The sequence below is a fragment of the Aptenodytes patagonicus genome, chromosome 7 (assembly GCF_965638725.1).
Source record: "Aptenodytes patagonicus chromosome 7, bAptPat1.pri.cur, whole genome shotgun sequence".
NCBI lineage: Eukaryota > Metazoa > Chordata > Aves > Sphenisciformes > Spheniscidae > Aptenodytes > Aptenodytes patagonicus.
Window position 1 is genome coordinate 54,203 of NC_134955.1, and position 15,527 is coordinate 69,729.

The window sequence follows — 15,527 nt, forward strand, 5'->3', positions numbered from 1 at the left end:
AAGATTTCTAACTGCCCCATCCCCAGCAGAGCAGCTTTCATGGGGAGAGGGAGCTTTTGCAACAGGGAGGCAATGAGCCTCAGGCACCTCTACTTTCTGCTCCCCACCCGCTTGTCTCAGCTCCACTAAGTCATTTCTCACATTCATCAGTTCTCACTTCTCCTTTCCTTTTTGTTAATTCAACCCCCAAAAGGAGGAACTACCCAGCAGCTGCACCCCCAGCCAGCTCATTTCCCCAGCTCCTGCCTCACTGCTCGGACGTCTAGTGAGGGCCCTGCACTGGTTCAGCCATGGGCTGGGTGGTGTGGAGGGTCCTGCTCGCCTGGGTGTTGGTGGCTTCGGTGAGAGGGGCTGAGCAGTCCCAGGAGCTGTCCTCTGCGGGGTTTTCGGAGTGCAAGAAGGCCCTGAAGCTCCCAAGTCTGGAAGTCCTGCCGGGGGGGGGCTGGGATAACCTCAGGAATTTGGATATGGGCAGAGTTATCAACCTGGGCTATTCGCTGTGCAAGACCACAGAAGATGGATCTTATATCATCCCAGATGAGATCTTCACTATCCCTCGCAAGCAGAGCAACCTGGACATCAACTCTGAGATCATCGAGTCCTGGAAAGATTACCAAAGCATCACCTCTGCCTCCATCAACCTGGAGCTGTCCCTCTTCTCCTCCATCAATGGCAAGTTCTCCTATGACTTCCACCGAACCAAGACCCACCAAGTGAAAGACCATGCTGTCACCACCCGAGTGCAAGTCAGGAACCTGGTTTACACTGCCAAGATCGACCCAGGGGCAGTCCTGGACAAGGGCTTCAAGAAGCAGCTGCTGACAATTGCCAGCCACCTGGAGAACAACCAGACGCGGATGGCTGATTTTCTGGCCGAGGTGCTGGTGCTTAACTATGGCACCCACACCATCACCTCCGTGGATGCTGGAGCCAGCTTGGTGCAGGAGGATCAGATCAAGGCAACCTTCCTGAAGGACAGCTGGGCCACACGGAGCGCTGTCACCGCCTCAGCCGGCGTGGCCTTCCACAGCATCGTCGGTGTGAAAAATGAGGAGTCCCTGGATGTCAGCTCTGGCTTCACTAAGCAGTATCTGGAGAACCGCACCAACTCCAGGGTAGAGAGCATCGGTGGGACGCCCTTTTACCCAGGCATCACCCTCAAGACCTGGCAGGAGGGGATCAGAAACCAGCTGGTGGCTCTTGACCGCTCAGGGCTGCCCCTGTACTTCTTCATTAACCCCAGCACCCTGCCAGAGCTGCCCACCCCCACAGTGAAGAAGCTGGCCAGGCGAGTGGAGATGGCTATCCGCCGCTACTACACCTTCAACACCTACCCGGGCTGCACCGATGCCACCTCGCCCAACTTCAACTTCCATGCCAATGCCGATGATGGCTCCTGTGAGGGTGCCATGACCAACTTCACCTTCGGGGGAGTCTTCCAGGAGTGTGCTGGGCTGGCTGGCCCCGACACCAGCACGCTGTGCCGGGGGCTGGAGCAGAGGAACCCCCTCACTGGGGCTTTCTCCTGCCCCACCACCTACACTCCAGTGCTGCTGGGCATGCAGGAACAGGAGGAAGGCCACAGCCATCTGGAGTGCCACAAGAAGTGCATCCTGGGCATCTTCTGCCACCGCGAGTGCCAGGATGTCTTCTGGCTTTCACGGGTGCAATTCAGTGCCTACTGGTGTGCAATGAGCGGGCCAGTGGCCCCGAGCTTGGGATACCTCTTTGGGGGGCTGTTCAGCGCTCACAGCACCAACTCTATCACTGGTGCCCAGTCCTGCCCCTCAGGGTACTTCCCACTGAAGCTCTTTGATGAGCTCAGGGTGTGCGTGAGCCAGGATTACGAGGGGGGAGGCCAGTATGCGGTGCCCTTTGGGGGCTTCTTCAGCTGCCAGGCAGGGAACCCCTTGGCAGGGCAGCATCAGGACACCGCCGAAGACCCCCATGCCAAGAGCTGCCCCCCAGGCTTCAGCCAGCACTTGGCGCTCATCAGCGATAGCTGCCAGGTGGAGTACTGTGTCCAGGCTGGCATCTTCACAGGGGGCTCGCTGCCGCCTGCCCGCCTGCCACCCTTCACCCGGCCCCCCACCAACCTGCCGGCCATCAACACCGTGCTGGTAAGCAGCGGGGATGGGGACAGCACCTGGGTCAGGGATGGGCAGAGCCACGCATGGCAGCTGGCCCAGCCAGAAGAGATCCAGCACTCAGTGGAGATGGTGAGGGGCCGGGGGCTGACAGGGGGCGAGGTGGCTGGCATCACTGCGGCGGTCCTGGCGGGGCTGGCCACCATCCTGGCGACAGTCTGCTACAGCCACCGGAGGTACAAGGCGAGGGGGTACCGCGCGATGGGCGAAGGGGACAGTCTGGCCGCCGTGAGCCCCGAGGATAGCACTGTGCTCAGCATGGGTGAGGGGTACCAGCAAGAGCCAGAGGGGCTGATGGCATGAGCATCCCCACCCCGCAGTTGCCAGGCAATGCCTTGTGCCCCAAACCCAGGCAAAGCCCCCTGCCCACCCCCCCTTTCCAGGGGCAAAGCTGCACAGCGCTACTAGCCCCCTGCCCCTCGCCCCCTGGAGCCAAGGGTCCCTGTCCCCACGAAGGCCCCAGGCTCACCCCTCCGTGGGACAACACATGCTCTCGCCCTCCACTAGATCCCCAAGCTCCAGCCTCGAGCTCCATGGGAGGCTCCATGGCCCTTCAGATATCCCTCCCTGGCTGACCTCGGAGGCCGGCTCCTAGGGTCAACCCATCATCAAGACCCACCACGATATCCCTCTGCCTGCCCCTGCACCTCCACGGCTGCATCTCCCCCCTCCAACCAGTCCCAGGGCTCTGCCCCTTCACAGATAAGCGAGTTTCCCCCTCCACTGCAAGCCATGCCCTAGTTGTCTCCCCTGCCCCAAAACCAAAAAGGGGGCCTCAGGACCCTTCAACAAGCTGCTGGGGACACTGGGGTGCCCAAGGAGAAGGAAACCCTGAGCACAGCCATCTTCTTGCCCACAGGCTGGCCCCCAAAAGCCAGGGGAAGCTGTGCAACGCTCCCCCCCCCCCCTCCCCCAACACACAGGAACACCAGCAGGACTCAAGCACGTCCACGGTGGAGACCTGCTACTGTAAAAACATTGGGTCAGGATGCATGCTGGGGCCCGACTCCTGGGAAAAGACCCCCAGCCCTCCAAGCCCAGAGAGCCCCCCCAGCTACTGCAGGCACCCAGGGCTGGCACAGACAGTATTAGCAATGCTTCACCTCGCGGCATAGGAGGGAGCAGAGGGGCCCCACGGAGATGTGCGTGGAGTTAGCCACTGGCTTCTGCCCGCTGCAACTGGTGGGCAAGCCCTGTCTCCATGTATATCTATCGAGATAGATATACACACGCATGCAGAGAGGCACGGATCAGTTTTATTTCAGCCAGGAAGTAATTGCGTAGGCAACGCGGCATTAAAAAAGAAAAAAAAGTCATGTTGTGAAAAGACTGTGTCACGTTAAGAGCCATCAGGGCGGCACCGGGGGAGGGTGGGGGACCCCCCCTTCCTCCCCCAGATCATGGGAGGGTTTTGCATAGCTCCAACCAGGGTTTTTCTGCAGCAGGGGAAGTTTGCGGCTCGGGTGGAGGAGAAATCACACTGCTGCAGCTCCCCTGGCTTGCTAAGCCGCCCAAAAAAGGGGGGTTTCCTGGGGAAAGAGATTTTCTCCCTTGAGGTAGAAAATAACATCCCATGCTAAGGACAGCTGGGGACAGACCGGTGCAAAGGGGCATCAGGGGGACAAGGCGTGCCTTGCCCTCCCCATGGTGCCCCTTCGCTCGCCTGGCCACACAGATGACGGACAGAAGACAACAGAGAGGCGAGGCCGCGCAGGGACAGCGGGCGTCCCCTGCCATCCGCTTTATTGACCCCCCACCCCCTCCTCTGCGAGGGGGCCGGCTGGGGGCGACACCCCCCCCAAGCCAGGGAGAGGAAAAACAGTGACAACACGATGCACAGCAGGACGGGTCCCCCTCCCACGCAGCCATCCCCTGGGACCGAGAGCAAGGTGACACACACACACCCCCTCCCGGAAAACCACGAGGGGTATGCAACAAAACGGCCTAGGAGGCCCCAACCCCCCCCCAGGAGACAACAGTGCAGGGCTGGGGGCAGCCTGGGCAGTGGTGGGTGCTGCCCCCCACTCCGCTCTCCAACCCCGGGGGTCTCGCGGGACAGCGGCATGAGTGCAGCCAGCCCTCACCAATGGGGAGAGTGTCCCCAGGGCAGCCCCCAAAGCTGCGGGGACCTCCCCAGCACCCCATCACAGGTGGCTCCAAGAGGCCCTATGAAGTCCCCCGGGGGCAGGCAGAGACCCCAAGATGCCATGCAACCTTCCCCCCCCCCCCCATCACCCACACTCCCCTGCCCACGCCAACCCCCCTGGCCCCAGCCCAAAATGGCTGTGCCAACCCACCGCCAGCCAGCCACCTCTCCCCCCTGCCCCCTGCCCCCCCAAAGGGGCCTCTGGGGATGGTGCTGGGACCCAGCAGGAGGGCCACCTGCGCCTGGCCCCACAGTGACCCACAGGCGACAGTCCCACCATGGGGCACTGACCCCCTTCGGGGTGGGGGGTCCCTGCAGTGGGGGAGCGGTGCTGCCCCTGCCCCCCCCCACCCCGAGCGCCACTGGGCTCAGCCCCTAGTCTGGCCACAGCATCCCATTCTCCCAGCCCCCAGGACACCTCCCAAAATGCCACGACCTATATGTACATATATACGACAAAACCCCAAAACACGAGGTATATAAAAATTCAAGGCGGGGACGCCCCCATACGAACAGTTCAAGGAACCCACTACAGGGGGGGTGGGAGACAGGCCAGGAAACATGCCCCTCCCCCCCCCTTCCTACCACCCACCAGCCCCTCCCCGGCACGGGGTGGGGGTGAGCAGCCCAGACAAGTGGACCCTGCAGGGCACAGCTCAGACACAGCCAAGAGGAGAAGGGGGCACAGGGCTGGGGGGCCAGCCGAGGCAGGCCAGGGCCCCCCCCCAACCTCCGTGGACACAAGAGACCAGTGGGGAGGTACCGGACAGGACAAATGAACAAATAGACGGCTGAGGGATGAGGCAGAGCGAGGGGGACTCCCATGGCCCCTGCTCCCACCCCAGGCCAGGTCACAGCCCCAGATGGGTGTCAGGGGAATCAGGCCAGGCTGGGACCGTCCAATGGATGAGGAGGGAGGGGAGCCTAGCACCCCCCAAGCCCTCAGCATGGTGGCAGTGGGGATAGGACACCAGCCGGAGGGGACAGCCAGGCCAGCGTGAAGCCCCACGGCTCCGTGGGGGAGGCTCCCTCCCCGCAGGAGTGAAGGGGATGGCCAAAAGGACCTTCTCCCACATTCCCGGCCAGCCTGGGGATGCTCCCATTGGGCAGGTGCCACCAGGAGCAGGGGGCTCCAGGTGCCCCTGCAAAGCCCCCATGCGGGTTTCTCCAGCAGCTTTATCCTTGGGGGGGCACGGCATGGGTGCCCCTTCCCTTGCCTCCCTGCCACGGTCTCAGTCCTTCTCCTGTGCCAGGCTCTCCTCCGTGATGCCCTGGGCCGCAAGCTCGGCCAGGACATTGTCCAAGTAGTTGATGTCGGGGTAGCCATGGCCAGTGAGGTTGGAGCCGAACTCTGTCTTGTGGTGGATCTCATTCCAGATCACCGTGTCTGACTCGCCTGTGGTGCTGGAGGTCCCAATGGCAAAGATCAAGCGCCGGTCCCAGGCTACCAGCAGCAACTTCAGTACCTGTGGAGGGGAGAGATGAGGCAGGCAGCAAGGCAAATGCAGCGGGGAAGCACCCACTTCTGCTCAAGGCACACCTGATCATCCTGGTATGCCCCGGCAACGTGGGCAACCCACAGCCAAGCCCTCCCAGGGAGCTCAGGATCCCAGCATGGGGTCCTACCCCAAACAAAATAGTGGGACAAGGCTGCAGAGCTCCCCCAGCACATGGGAACGTTGCTGGGCTCCTGCAGAGCATGCCAGATGAGCTACGGGGAAAACCTCCACCCAGATTTGCCTGCATAAGCCCTATCTGCTTTTCCCCATGCTCCAAATAGCTGCTCACTCCCTCTCCCCCTCGATATGCCCTTGAGCATGCCTTGGCCAGCTCGAGCCACCCAGGTGAGCCCCTCACCTTTCTGCCCTTCTCACTGTCTGGCAGGTAGCAGTGCCGGGGGAAGCCACGGGCGGTGAAGCTCTTCCCGGGGTTTGGATGCTCTGGTCCCTGCAGCGGGTGGAGTGGGAGAGGAACAAAACCCTTTTGGAGCTCAGAAGGATGCTCTGGGCATAAGGTAACCCCCCAACCTCAGTGGACACAGAGCTGCTTACTGCTGTGCTGGGCGGCCATGCTCCAGCATGGTGGCCCTAAATGCCACCATCCCCCCTGCCACCAAGCAGGCGGGGCCAACACTTTCATGCAGATGTACCCCAGACTCCCACAACATCCTTACAGACACGCAGCTCCTGAGACATCATTGAACCCAGAGCCCCGAGTCAAGGCATGAGCTGCAGCATGACCCGGGGGTGATGCAGCAGTGACAAGGGCCACCAGCCCCCACAGGGGACCACCCATGTACCTCCCTGGGCATAGGACTGGGCCGAACCTGCACCCCCGGGGGGATGTTGTAGATGATGCGGATGGTTTTGCAGTCAGAGTGGCCAGGCAGCGTGTGAGGGATGATGTGATATTCCATCTTCCCCGGGGGCTGTGTCCCAGTCTTCACCCCATAGATGGTTTTGCAGGTGGGACACTGCAGGCTCCCATCCTGAGAGCAGGAAAAGAGGAGAATATAATGAAACCGGTATCCCCCAGCACTGAGCCAGACCAGGCACTTCATCCCTGAGCAGCACTGAACGCCATTTTCATCATGAAAACAGTCATTTCAAAAACACTTAGGAGGTAGGGGGTAGGGCTGTGAGAATTTGCTACAGCAACCCAACTTTAACCAAAAACCTGAGGTCTGCATTTCTTTGCCTCATCAGTTTCACAGTTCCCTCTACTTTCCCTACCTCTGTTTTGGTGTTTTTTTTTTTTTTTCAAAGAGGGAAAGATAATAAATATTAAAAAACCCCAAGCAATGTGAAATGCATTTTCCTGGGAATATCGAGCACAAGGGCCATTTGCAGGGGGCTCAGGAAAGCCCACCTGCGGCTGGAAAGGCACTGCCCAGTGCGAGATGCCAGGTAGCTCTGCTCAAACATGCCGGGATCAAAGTTCACCACCACTAACCCTGAGAAGGAAAGCAAGGACGTAAACCCAGGCATAGTGGGGGAAAAAACACCCACACAACCCTGGTTTCTGATTTAGCAGTCCCAAAGTGCTTGCTGCTGATAAAAATTAAACTCTGTCAAGGGCGGGGAGGTCAGAGCCCTCCGGGGCAGCAGGACTCAAGCGTCGTCCCACTGAGGGCAGGTGGAGCTCAGCACAGGTTGCCGAGCTGGGGGCTTGGGCATCCCCCAGGGCTGCAGCCTTGCACCTTGTTGCCGTTGTTGTACATGGCGACCAGGCAGTGGAGGTGGAAGACGTGGCCACACTTCACCAGCTTCCCCACCAGGTCGGGCTTGAGGGCTGGCTGGGGTCCCTTGTAGCCGGAGGGTGCAGAGAGGCGCTCCATGCAGATGGTGCAGTCCTGCACAGAAGGGGAGGAGAAGGGTCAGATGGACGGATGCAGCCAGAGCCTCGCCAAGGACATGGGGCTGATGAGCTGCCCTGCTCTTACCCAGGGACCAGCACCCACCCCTGGTGCCATGCCGTCACCCTGGGCCACCGCAGAGGCTGGCCAACACATGCATGCGGCACGCAGCCCCTCTTCGGAGGGGGATGGGGACAGGGCAGAGCCATGAGGGGCAGCAGGAGACCCCTGCATGGCATGGGGGCATTGCCTGTGTCCCCAGTCACTCCTCCCACAGCAAAGCACCCCATGGACACCCCAGCGTGACCCCCGCTGCTTGCACCTCATCCGGCGGATGCCGCACCTTCTGCAGGTATTTTTTCAGTACCTCCTCTGGAGTTTTACCTGTGGGAGAGCAAAAGTCAGAGGGGCTGGAGGGCAGCACGGGGGAAACCCACTGCTGGGAGCAGTGGGAGGAGACAGGGGAACCAGGTTGGGAAGCGGGGACAGGAACAGGGGCCATGTGGCAAAGTGCCTCTCACCCTTCTTGGCCTGTTTCTTGGTGGTCTTGCGGCAGGTGTGGGAGATGCCAGGGATGGACTGGATCTCGCTTTTGCTGACAGGTGGGGGGTGCAGCACCAGCTTGGGGGGCCGTGTCAGGCAGACGGGCAGCCCAGCTGCACTCATTAGGATTCCCGTGATCCCTGGGCGAGGAGGTTCGAAATGGCACTGAGGAACCAGTGTCACCCCAAACCCCAGATGTTCCCCCAAAAACCACCCCACTGGGGCTGACTGCCCCCCCGGGGAGGCCAGAACACACGGGCACCAGGCGCCCTGCTGCAGCCCCATCCTCACCTGCCAGTGCTGGGTTGACAGGACTGGAGCCAGTGAGGTTCTTCACAGGGACAGTGGGGACCCTGCAAGGAGCCAGCAGAGACCACATCAGGGCCGGCGGCAGGCACCCACATCCCCGCAGCCCCCGGGGGCCGGCAGGGGCCAGACAATAGTTGCCTGAGCAACTGCATGGGCCCTGGCTGGAAACAGAGAAACCCCCAACGGGGCAACATGCCCCCCCTGCCCCACTGCCGCCTTTTCTCTTGCTCTTTAGAAACCCCGCCTGCATCTCCATTCACAGCCCCTTTTTGTCACCGCTCCCCGGGCTAGTCTGTTGTTTTTTTTTCTCTTTTCTCCTACAGCCACGTCACTGCCACAGCTCTTTCCCCCCCTCCCCTTGGGGCTCTCTTCCATGGGAAAGTTTCCCGGCGGGTCAGGAGCGGAGGGAAGGGGGAGGATGGAGAAGGAGAGGAAAGGGGCCAGGCTGCGACAGAAGGCTGACAGCAGAGCCAGACAAAGGGGAGAAACAGGCTCATTAAACACCCACCCCCTTGAAAAAAAAGTGTCTTCGGAGGGTGGGGGTCTGGAGGGACCCCTTCTCATGGGGCCTGAATGGCTTTTCTTTGGGCCTTTCGCAGTCCCCCACCCGTCCCCTGCCACCAAGAGAAAGAGCAGCCTCAGCCTCCTCATTGAGATGCAGGAGCCACCCCATCCTTGCTCCAGTCCCCAGGCACCCGCAGGGAAGGAGAGGGGCCCAGCAGAGCCCTTCGCCCACGGGAGGTTGGGGACTGCCGAGGTCCATCTCCCACCAGGCCCAGGGGTGACAGCACCCCTGCAGGGGGGAGCCCCACAGGGCTGCAGTCCCTCCGTTCCCTGGGGAGGAGAAAAAAAATTGCGCTGCACCTGTTCTCCCCCCAGCTACCCTCTCGCTCGCACACGGCGGGACTCACCCAGAGGCAATGAGTACCCGGGACTGGGCGATGGCCAGGCGCTGGAGGTGGCTGCGATTCAGGGTGCTGAGGCCAGGACGGGATGCCTTGCCACTGCCTGTGCCAGGGGGGCTGGTGGTGGAGCTGGCTGAGCTCAAGGCGGGTGTGCTGGCTGCCTGCCGCCGGCCCCCTTGGGCTGCCAGCGGCTTCAGTGAGCCACGCACCGGGGTCATACCATTGGGCACCTTGGCCCCTGGGGCCAGCGCTGAGGCTTTGGGGGCGGCAGGTGGCGCAGGGGGGGCTTTGCGGGGCTGTAGGGTGGCAGTGCCAGGGCCAGCGGCTGACACAGTGGCTTTGACACTCATGACCAGGAGGCACTGGGGACAGGCGCAGGCGGGGACCGGGGGGGCCGCTGCCGCCCCAGGGCTGGCCGGCCAGGACTGTGACTTGGGCAGGGTGCCCGAGACCAGCGGGTAGACCATGTCAAGGCGGCGGCGGATGCGGCGCTTGCGCTGGGTCTGCCGGTTGATCTGACCCATGGTGGCAAAGTCGATGACATAGCAGAAGCCAATGGCACTCAGGTCCACCCAGGGGTGCTGCTTCTCATAGGCGCGCTGGATTGTGATACCCACATCCATGTCGTAGGGTGTCCATGACCCACTGTCATTCTCCCACTCCCACACGACTCCCTTGCCTGGTGCTGACGATGGGTCGTAGTAGCTGCGCCGGACAGGGCGGATAGTGCCTGAGGGAGGATGAGAGATGCTGTCAGACTCTGGCGCCAGGACCCACCTGTGGGCAGGGAGCGAAACCACCCCAACCTGCCCCGCCGGTGCTGTTCAGCACGGGGACAGGACAACTTTCTGGCTCAGCAGTTGTCCCTGCCCTGCCAGGGGACTGGTGTGCCTTGGTTTCTCCAGGCCACTGCCTGCAAGCCGCACTGCTGCTGGCGCACCCAAAGGGCCAGGGAGCCCCTGGGCTGTACATGCACAGCACTGGGGTGCACCCCCAGTGTGACCGGGGTGAGGAAAGGGCAGATTTCACCCCCATCAGTCTACAGGGGTGGCTGCCCTCCCAGCCCCAGCATGCAGCCGCTCAGCCCTGATGAGGAAACACAGAACCACAAGCTTGGCCGCTCCAACCTGCTCCCAGGGACCTCCTGCGGGAGCCTGATGAAACCAGGCATGTAGGCACCGGACTCCTGCCGGAGACGGCCCTGTCCCCCTCTCAGCTCTGGACCGGGATGGGGGAATAAGATTTAAGGGCAGCTCTGAGCCCCGCAGAGGTGACATGCACAGGCACCCATGTGCGCAGGGGAGCAGGGCTTGTGCCAGCCCCACCATCTGCAGCTGCCAAACTGGCCTGCGACGAAAACCCAGCCCGTGGCAGAGGGAAAATCCCCGCGAGGCCAAGCAAAGGGGTTTGAGTGGGGCCCTGTGCCCGGCTCCTGCTCCCCCATCAGCAAGCGTTAAGAGTGGGATGAGTGCAGAGCATGAAGGCTTTGTGGCTTGCATCCTTATTTTTGCTAGGCGTTTCCTTTCCCACCGCTCCCAGTTGACTAGGACGCATTCAAAGCACGGACACAAATTTTAGAAACTCCTACAATGAGGAGAAAGCCTTCCTCTTTGGGACGTTTCATGGCACAGCAGGGCAGGCTGAACACAGCCAGGCTCAGCCTCAGGGTCCCATCCTGAGCATGCTACTAGCACCCAGAGTTGTTTGGTTAATAGGTGGGATGAGCTCACGAACATAGCTGCCTCCATGCTCTTCTGCAAAACCCCATGGCTTGGCCCCCCTGCCAGCAGTAGAAACAAGAAAGGTCAAAGAGAAGAAATAATAAGCCTGCTTCTTCGGCTTTTCACCACATGTCTTGCAAAGCCTGCAAGAATTTCACTCCCTTTTCACCCCCACCTCTCCGCTGGGAGCAGCCGCCACCATCAGTCCCCACACAGGACCACTTCCCAAGAAAAAGTGAGCTAAAAAGGAAAAGCTGTTTATTAGCACTAATGACAGGCACACATCAAGCACCCCACTATGGAGAATGGGGTGCAGCTGCACCCCAGGCAAGCCAGGCCACCCGTCCCCATCCTGCGAAGGGACATCCCGGGGGAGAAAAGCCGCTGGCATTGGCAGCACAAAGCGGGGCAGGAGGGGAGTGGGGTGGTGATTTATCCTAATCCGGCGTGAGGCGGGGAGGGCAGCAGTGGCAGCATGCGGCATCTGGCGGTCCCCGAGCGGCGGTGTGGGAACGCCGTGCATTCCCCCAGCCCAGCGCGGCCAGCCGGCCTCCCATTCAGCAGGGGAAGAAAAGGGACAATAGCTATTCAGGGCCTGCCAGGGTCGCGACCCCCCCAAATCAGAGCTGTTTAATGACCCAAAATACCAACATCCCCAGCAACCCAGGGAGAGACAGAACAATCCGCCTTTCAGGCCTCCTCCCTGGGGTGACAATAGCCCTCAGAGGCTGGCCCCCAGCCCTGCCGCAGAGGTCCCTCGTCCCCACACCCCCAGGCAGGGAAGGGTCCCCACCAGCCCCCAGAGCTGCTGGGGGAAAGAGGACAAAAGAGGGTGTCCAGCACCCCGCTGCACCCAGCACTCCCTGTCCCAGGAACAAGGGACGTTGGCTGGTCCCCTTCCCATGGCCATTACGGGGGTGTTTAGGGGGCACAAATCCCCTGTGCCAACCTCTCCCCCATGGGTGCCTGTGCCCCACATCCCAGACACCCCCAGGGCCATATGTACCCCACCACCTTGGGAATCCCTCCACAACCCCACCACCGTGGGGACCCCCATGCCTGCTCATTGCCCCCTACCCCCAAATAGCCCCTTTACCCATCCAAGCCACCACCCTGGGGACCCCCAACCTGCCGGTGCCCTCCCTGAGCATCCCCCCACCTGCGTGTGCCCCCACCCTGGGCACCCCCATGGGCTGCCATGACCCAGGGCAGGATTTGGTCCCCAAGCACCGTTACAGCACTGGGCCTTTGGGGTTGATGGCGGCTCAGGGGTAGCACAGAGGGAGCTGGGCATGGTGGGGCAGGATCCTGGGAAGGGTCTGCAGTGGATGGGCTCCGCACACGAAGGGACTGCAGGCCAGAAGAGGAAAAGGCCATAGCATGCAATAGGGCCCAGGGAGGTGCAGCAGGGAGGAGGCTGGGCAGCACAACCCTGTAAGGGACCACAAACACATGGGCAGGGCCAGGCAGCATGGGATACAGCAAGCACCTGGGGACCAGGTGGGATGGCATAACACAAGCTGGCAGCGGGCAACCCCGGGCAGCGTGGGCTTGGGCAGCACCGGTAAGGGCTGGGCAGCAGTGTGGGACTGGGCAACGAGGAGCAGAGCTGTGCAATTCCAGGGCAGGCAGAGCAGGGCGGTGCAAGGCAAATCCAGATGTAGTATAGGACCGGGCAATACAATCCAGGATCAGGCAGTATAATGCAGCGCGGCGCCCAGCAGCACAGCGCAGTACAGCCAGCAACGTGATGGCAGAGCGGGCGATGGGACGTAACACAGGGCAAAGCAGCACAATGCAATATGGGACTGGGAAAGGCAGCGCAGTACAACCCAGCTCCAGCTCAGGCAGTGCAATGCAGTACGGGACCCAGCAGCACAGCATTGTGCAACACCGTGCAATGCAATTCCAGGTCAGGCAGCACTGTGCAATACTGGACCTGGCAGCAAAGCGCTGCATGGTGCAACTCTACACTAACCAGTGCAATTCAATAAGGGACCTGGAAATACAGAGCAAATCTAGATCAGTCATGTCAGGCAGGAAAGCACCGGACCAGGCAGGGCAGCACGGGGCCTGGCACCAGAACCCCGTGCAGCGCAGTGCAGCGAGGGACCAGGACACGGCAGCGCTGGACAGGACCCGGCGGCACGGTGCGGTGCAATGCAACTGCAGAGCAGGGAGCACGAAGCAGTGCGAGACCACGCAGGGCTGAGCAATACTGCAAGGCACAGCACGGTGCAATGCAACTCTAGAGCAGGGAGCACTGTGCTGCACGGCGCCGAGCAACGCAAGGCCAGACCGCGGAGCCCGGAGCAACGTGCAAACAGGCAGGGCTGCGTGGCACCCGGCGATGCAAAGCAGCGCAAAGCAACGCAATCGCAGCCCGGGGAGCCCGGCGCAGGGCCCGGCCGGGCCGGGCAGGGCAAGATACGCCGGGGCAGGGGTCGGCCGTCCGGTGGCTCCCCCCGGGCTGACTCACCGGTGTCCTGGCGGAACTGGTGCATGGACTGCAGGTCGATGATGTAGGGCGCCAGGCGGCTGTCGGCCTGGCCCAGCACCACGCTGCCGCCCGCCCGCGGCCCGGCGCGGGCCACCGCCTCGATGTGGTGGCTGACGGCTGGGCTGTAGGGCCGCCACCGCCCGTGCTCGTTCAGCCATTCCCACACCACCACGGCCGAGGCCAGCAGCATGGCTCCGCCGCCCCGGCCCGGCCCGGCCCGGCGCCTCCCCCGGCTCCGGCTGGCCGCCGCAGACGCCCCGCGGCCGCTGTAGCCCGCCCCGCCGGCACTCGCATGCTCGGCGCGGCGCAGGGCTCTGCCCGCCCCCGCCCCGGGGCTGGCCGCCGAGCGGGCGCGGAGGCGAGGCCGCCCCTCAGCGCCGCGGCGGACCGCAGCGCCGCTCCCCGGGCGGCGGCGGGAGGCGGAAAGCGGCTCCGCCCCGCCCGCACCGAGAGCTCGGCCCGCCCCTGACGTCACCGCGCCCGGCCCTGGCCCGGCGGCACCGAGCATCCCGGCGGAGGGCCGGGGAAGAGGGGGGAGCGCGGCCGGGAGAAACCATTCCCGCCGGGGGGGGGGGGGGGCTAGGCGCGGCTCGGCCCTGCGCACCCCGCGGACCCCGTACTCCACCCCAGGACCCCCGGTGTCCCTCGGACCCCCTCCCGTCACCCCTGGGACCCCTCCTAGTGCCCCCTGCACCCCCACCCTGCAGCCCAAGGACCCCCCAGTGCTCCCCACACCCCTAACCGAGACTGCAGCGCAGATGCTGCAGGGAGGACCCGGTGCGCGCCCATCCCTGTGCACCACCGCGGCCCCAAGTCCGCCTGCAGTGCGAATCAGGATGTTGGGGGGGTCGCATGCCCGACCCAAGGCAGGACCCCAGGGCCGGACCCCTCTTCATGCGCCGTGACAGTGAAACGTGGTCCGAGAGCTTCGACCATCCCTTTCCCCGGGCTGCAGTGCCTGCGGGGAGCAGCCCAGTGAGCTGCCCCTGGCCATGGCCCGTGATGCACAAAAATGGGTTCAAAGCCCAAAATCGCTGTGCACCTCGAGGGGCACACGGGCCATAATCCCAGTTCCTGTACCCCAGCTCTCCCAGCTGCCTGCCACAGTTTAGTTTCCCTGGGAAGTGCTTTTTTGGGAGATTTCATGCAGCTTCAGCCTGGCGTGAGGCTACGAATCTTTCAGGATGTTCCTCTGACTTACACAGGCCTTGGCAGCCCGGTGGCTTTGCTGTGCAAACTGAAACCGGTACAACCAAAACCCACGTGCTCCCGCTGGCAGTGTGACACAGGTGCCTCTGCTTTACAGTGACTCCCTGGGACCGGAGCAGCCGGTGCTGGCCCTTCCCTGCAGCCCAAAAAAAAGTTCATCCTGAGTTTGTTCTTCCGCTAAGCCCCACAAGCAGCATCCCAGGGCAGCCCTGAATGGCAGGATGTTGGCAACAGGCAAGTGCTGGCATCAGGTCTCACCTCATTTAGTGGTCCTGTGCTCAGACACACGAAACACTATTTTTCTTGGATATTAAACAAAACACCCATCATTGCCTGGTTTGGGGAGAACTGTACAAATTGCATTTGTGTCCTATGTGCACAGGTTTCCCAGCACTGGCAAATCCCCCAGTCCATGGTCCATGTCAGCTCAGAGGGCGACTCATCCCCAGGACACGGGGACCCGTGGTGCTGCTGCACGATGTTGCTGAGCTCCCGGTGGCCGGTGCAGCTCCTCTCCTGACAAACCTGTTTCCCAGGCACTGCCCAGGCCACCGAGCATCTGCCAACGGCACTTGTGGTGAGAAACCATTAGGCAAGATCTAAATAGAGGGGGAAAAAAAGAAGGGAGGAAAATAAAAGGGGGAAAGAAACAGGTGGGGACTGTGGTGATGCCAGCTGGCAAGCGCCATGGT

General features: G+C 62.3%; 2 protein-coding genes across 3 annotated transcripts; one reads left to right on the forward strand and one right to left on the reverse strand.

Annotated features, from left to right (window-relative positions):
• The first annotated feature begins 259 nt into the window (after positions 1 to 259).
• On the forward strand, positions 260 to 3,464 carry MPEG1 (macrophage expressed 1). Its single transcript, XM_076343555.1, has one exon. The coding sequence runs from the start codon at positions 291 to 293 to the stop codon at positions 2,448 to 2,450; it is 2,160 nt and encodes a 719-aa protein (XP_076199670.1). The 5' UTR covers positions 260 to 290; the 3' UTR covers positions 2,451 to 3,464.
• A 984-nt stretch (positions 3,465 to 4,448) lies between these two features.
• DTX4 (deltex E3 ubiquitin ligase 4) lies at positions 4,449 to 13,848 on the reverse strand. Of its 2 annotated transcripts, none has more exons than XM_076343558.1 (9): positions 13,606 to 13,848; positions 9,412 to 10,135; positions 8,483 to 8,544; positions 8,170 to 8,331; positions 7,992 to 8,032; positions 7,493 to 7,645; positions 6,620 to 6,781; positions 6,151 to 6,240; positions 4,449 to 5,759 (listed from the first exon to the last, which is right to left on the reverse strand). In XM_076343558.1, exons 1-9 carry the CDS (start codon positions 13,814 to 13,816, stop codon positions 5,526 to 5,528), a joined length of 1,839 nt encoding a protein of 612 aa, XP_076199673.1. In that variant the 5' UTR covers positions 13,817 to 13,848; the 3' UTR covers positions 4,449 to 5,525. The 2 variants fall into 2 exon arrangements, with proteins under 2 accessions (XP_076199673.1, XP_076199672.1); XM_076343557.1 differs by having other exon boundaries at positions 7,971 to 8,032.
• Positions 13,849 to 15,527: the final 1,679 nt, after the last annotated feature.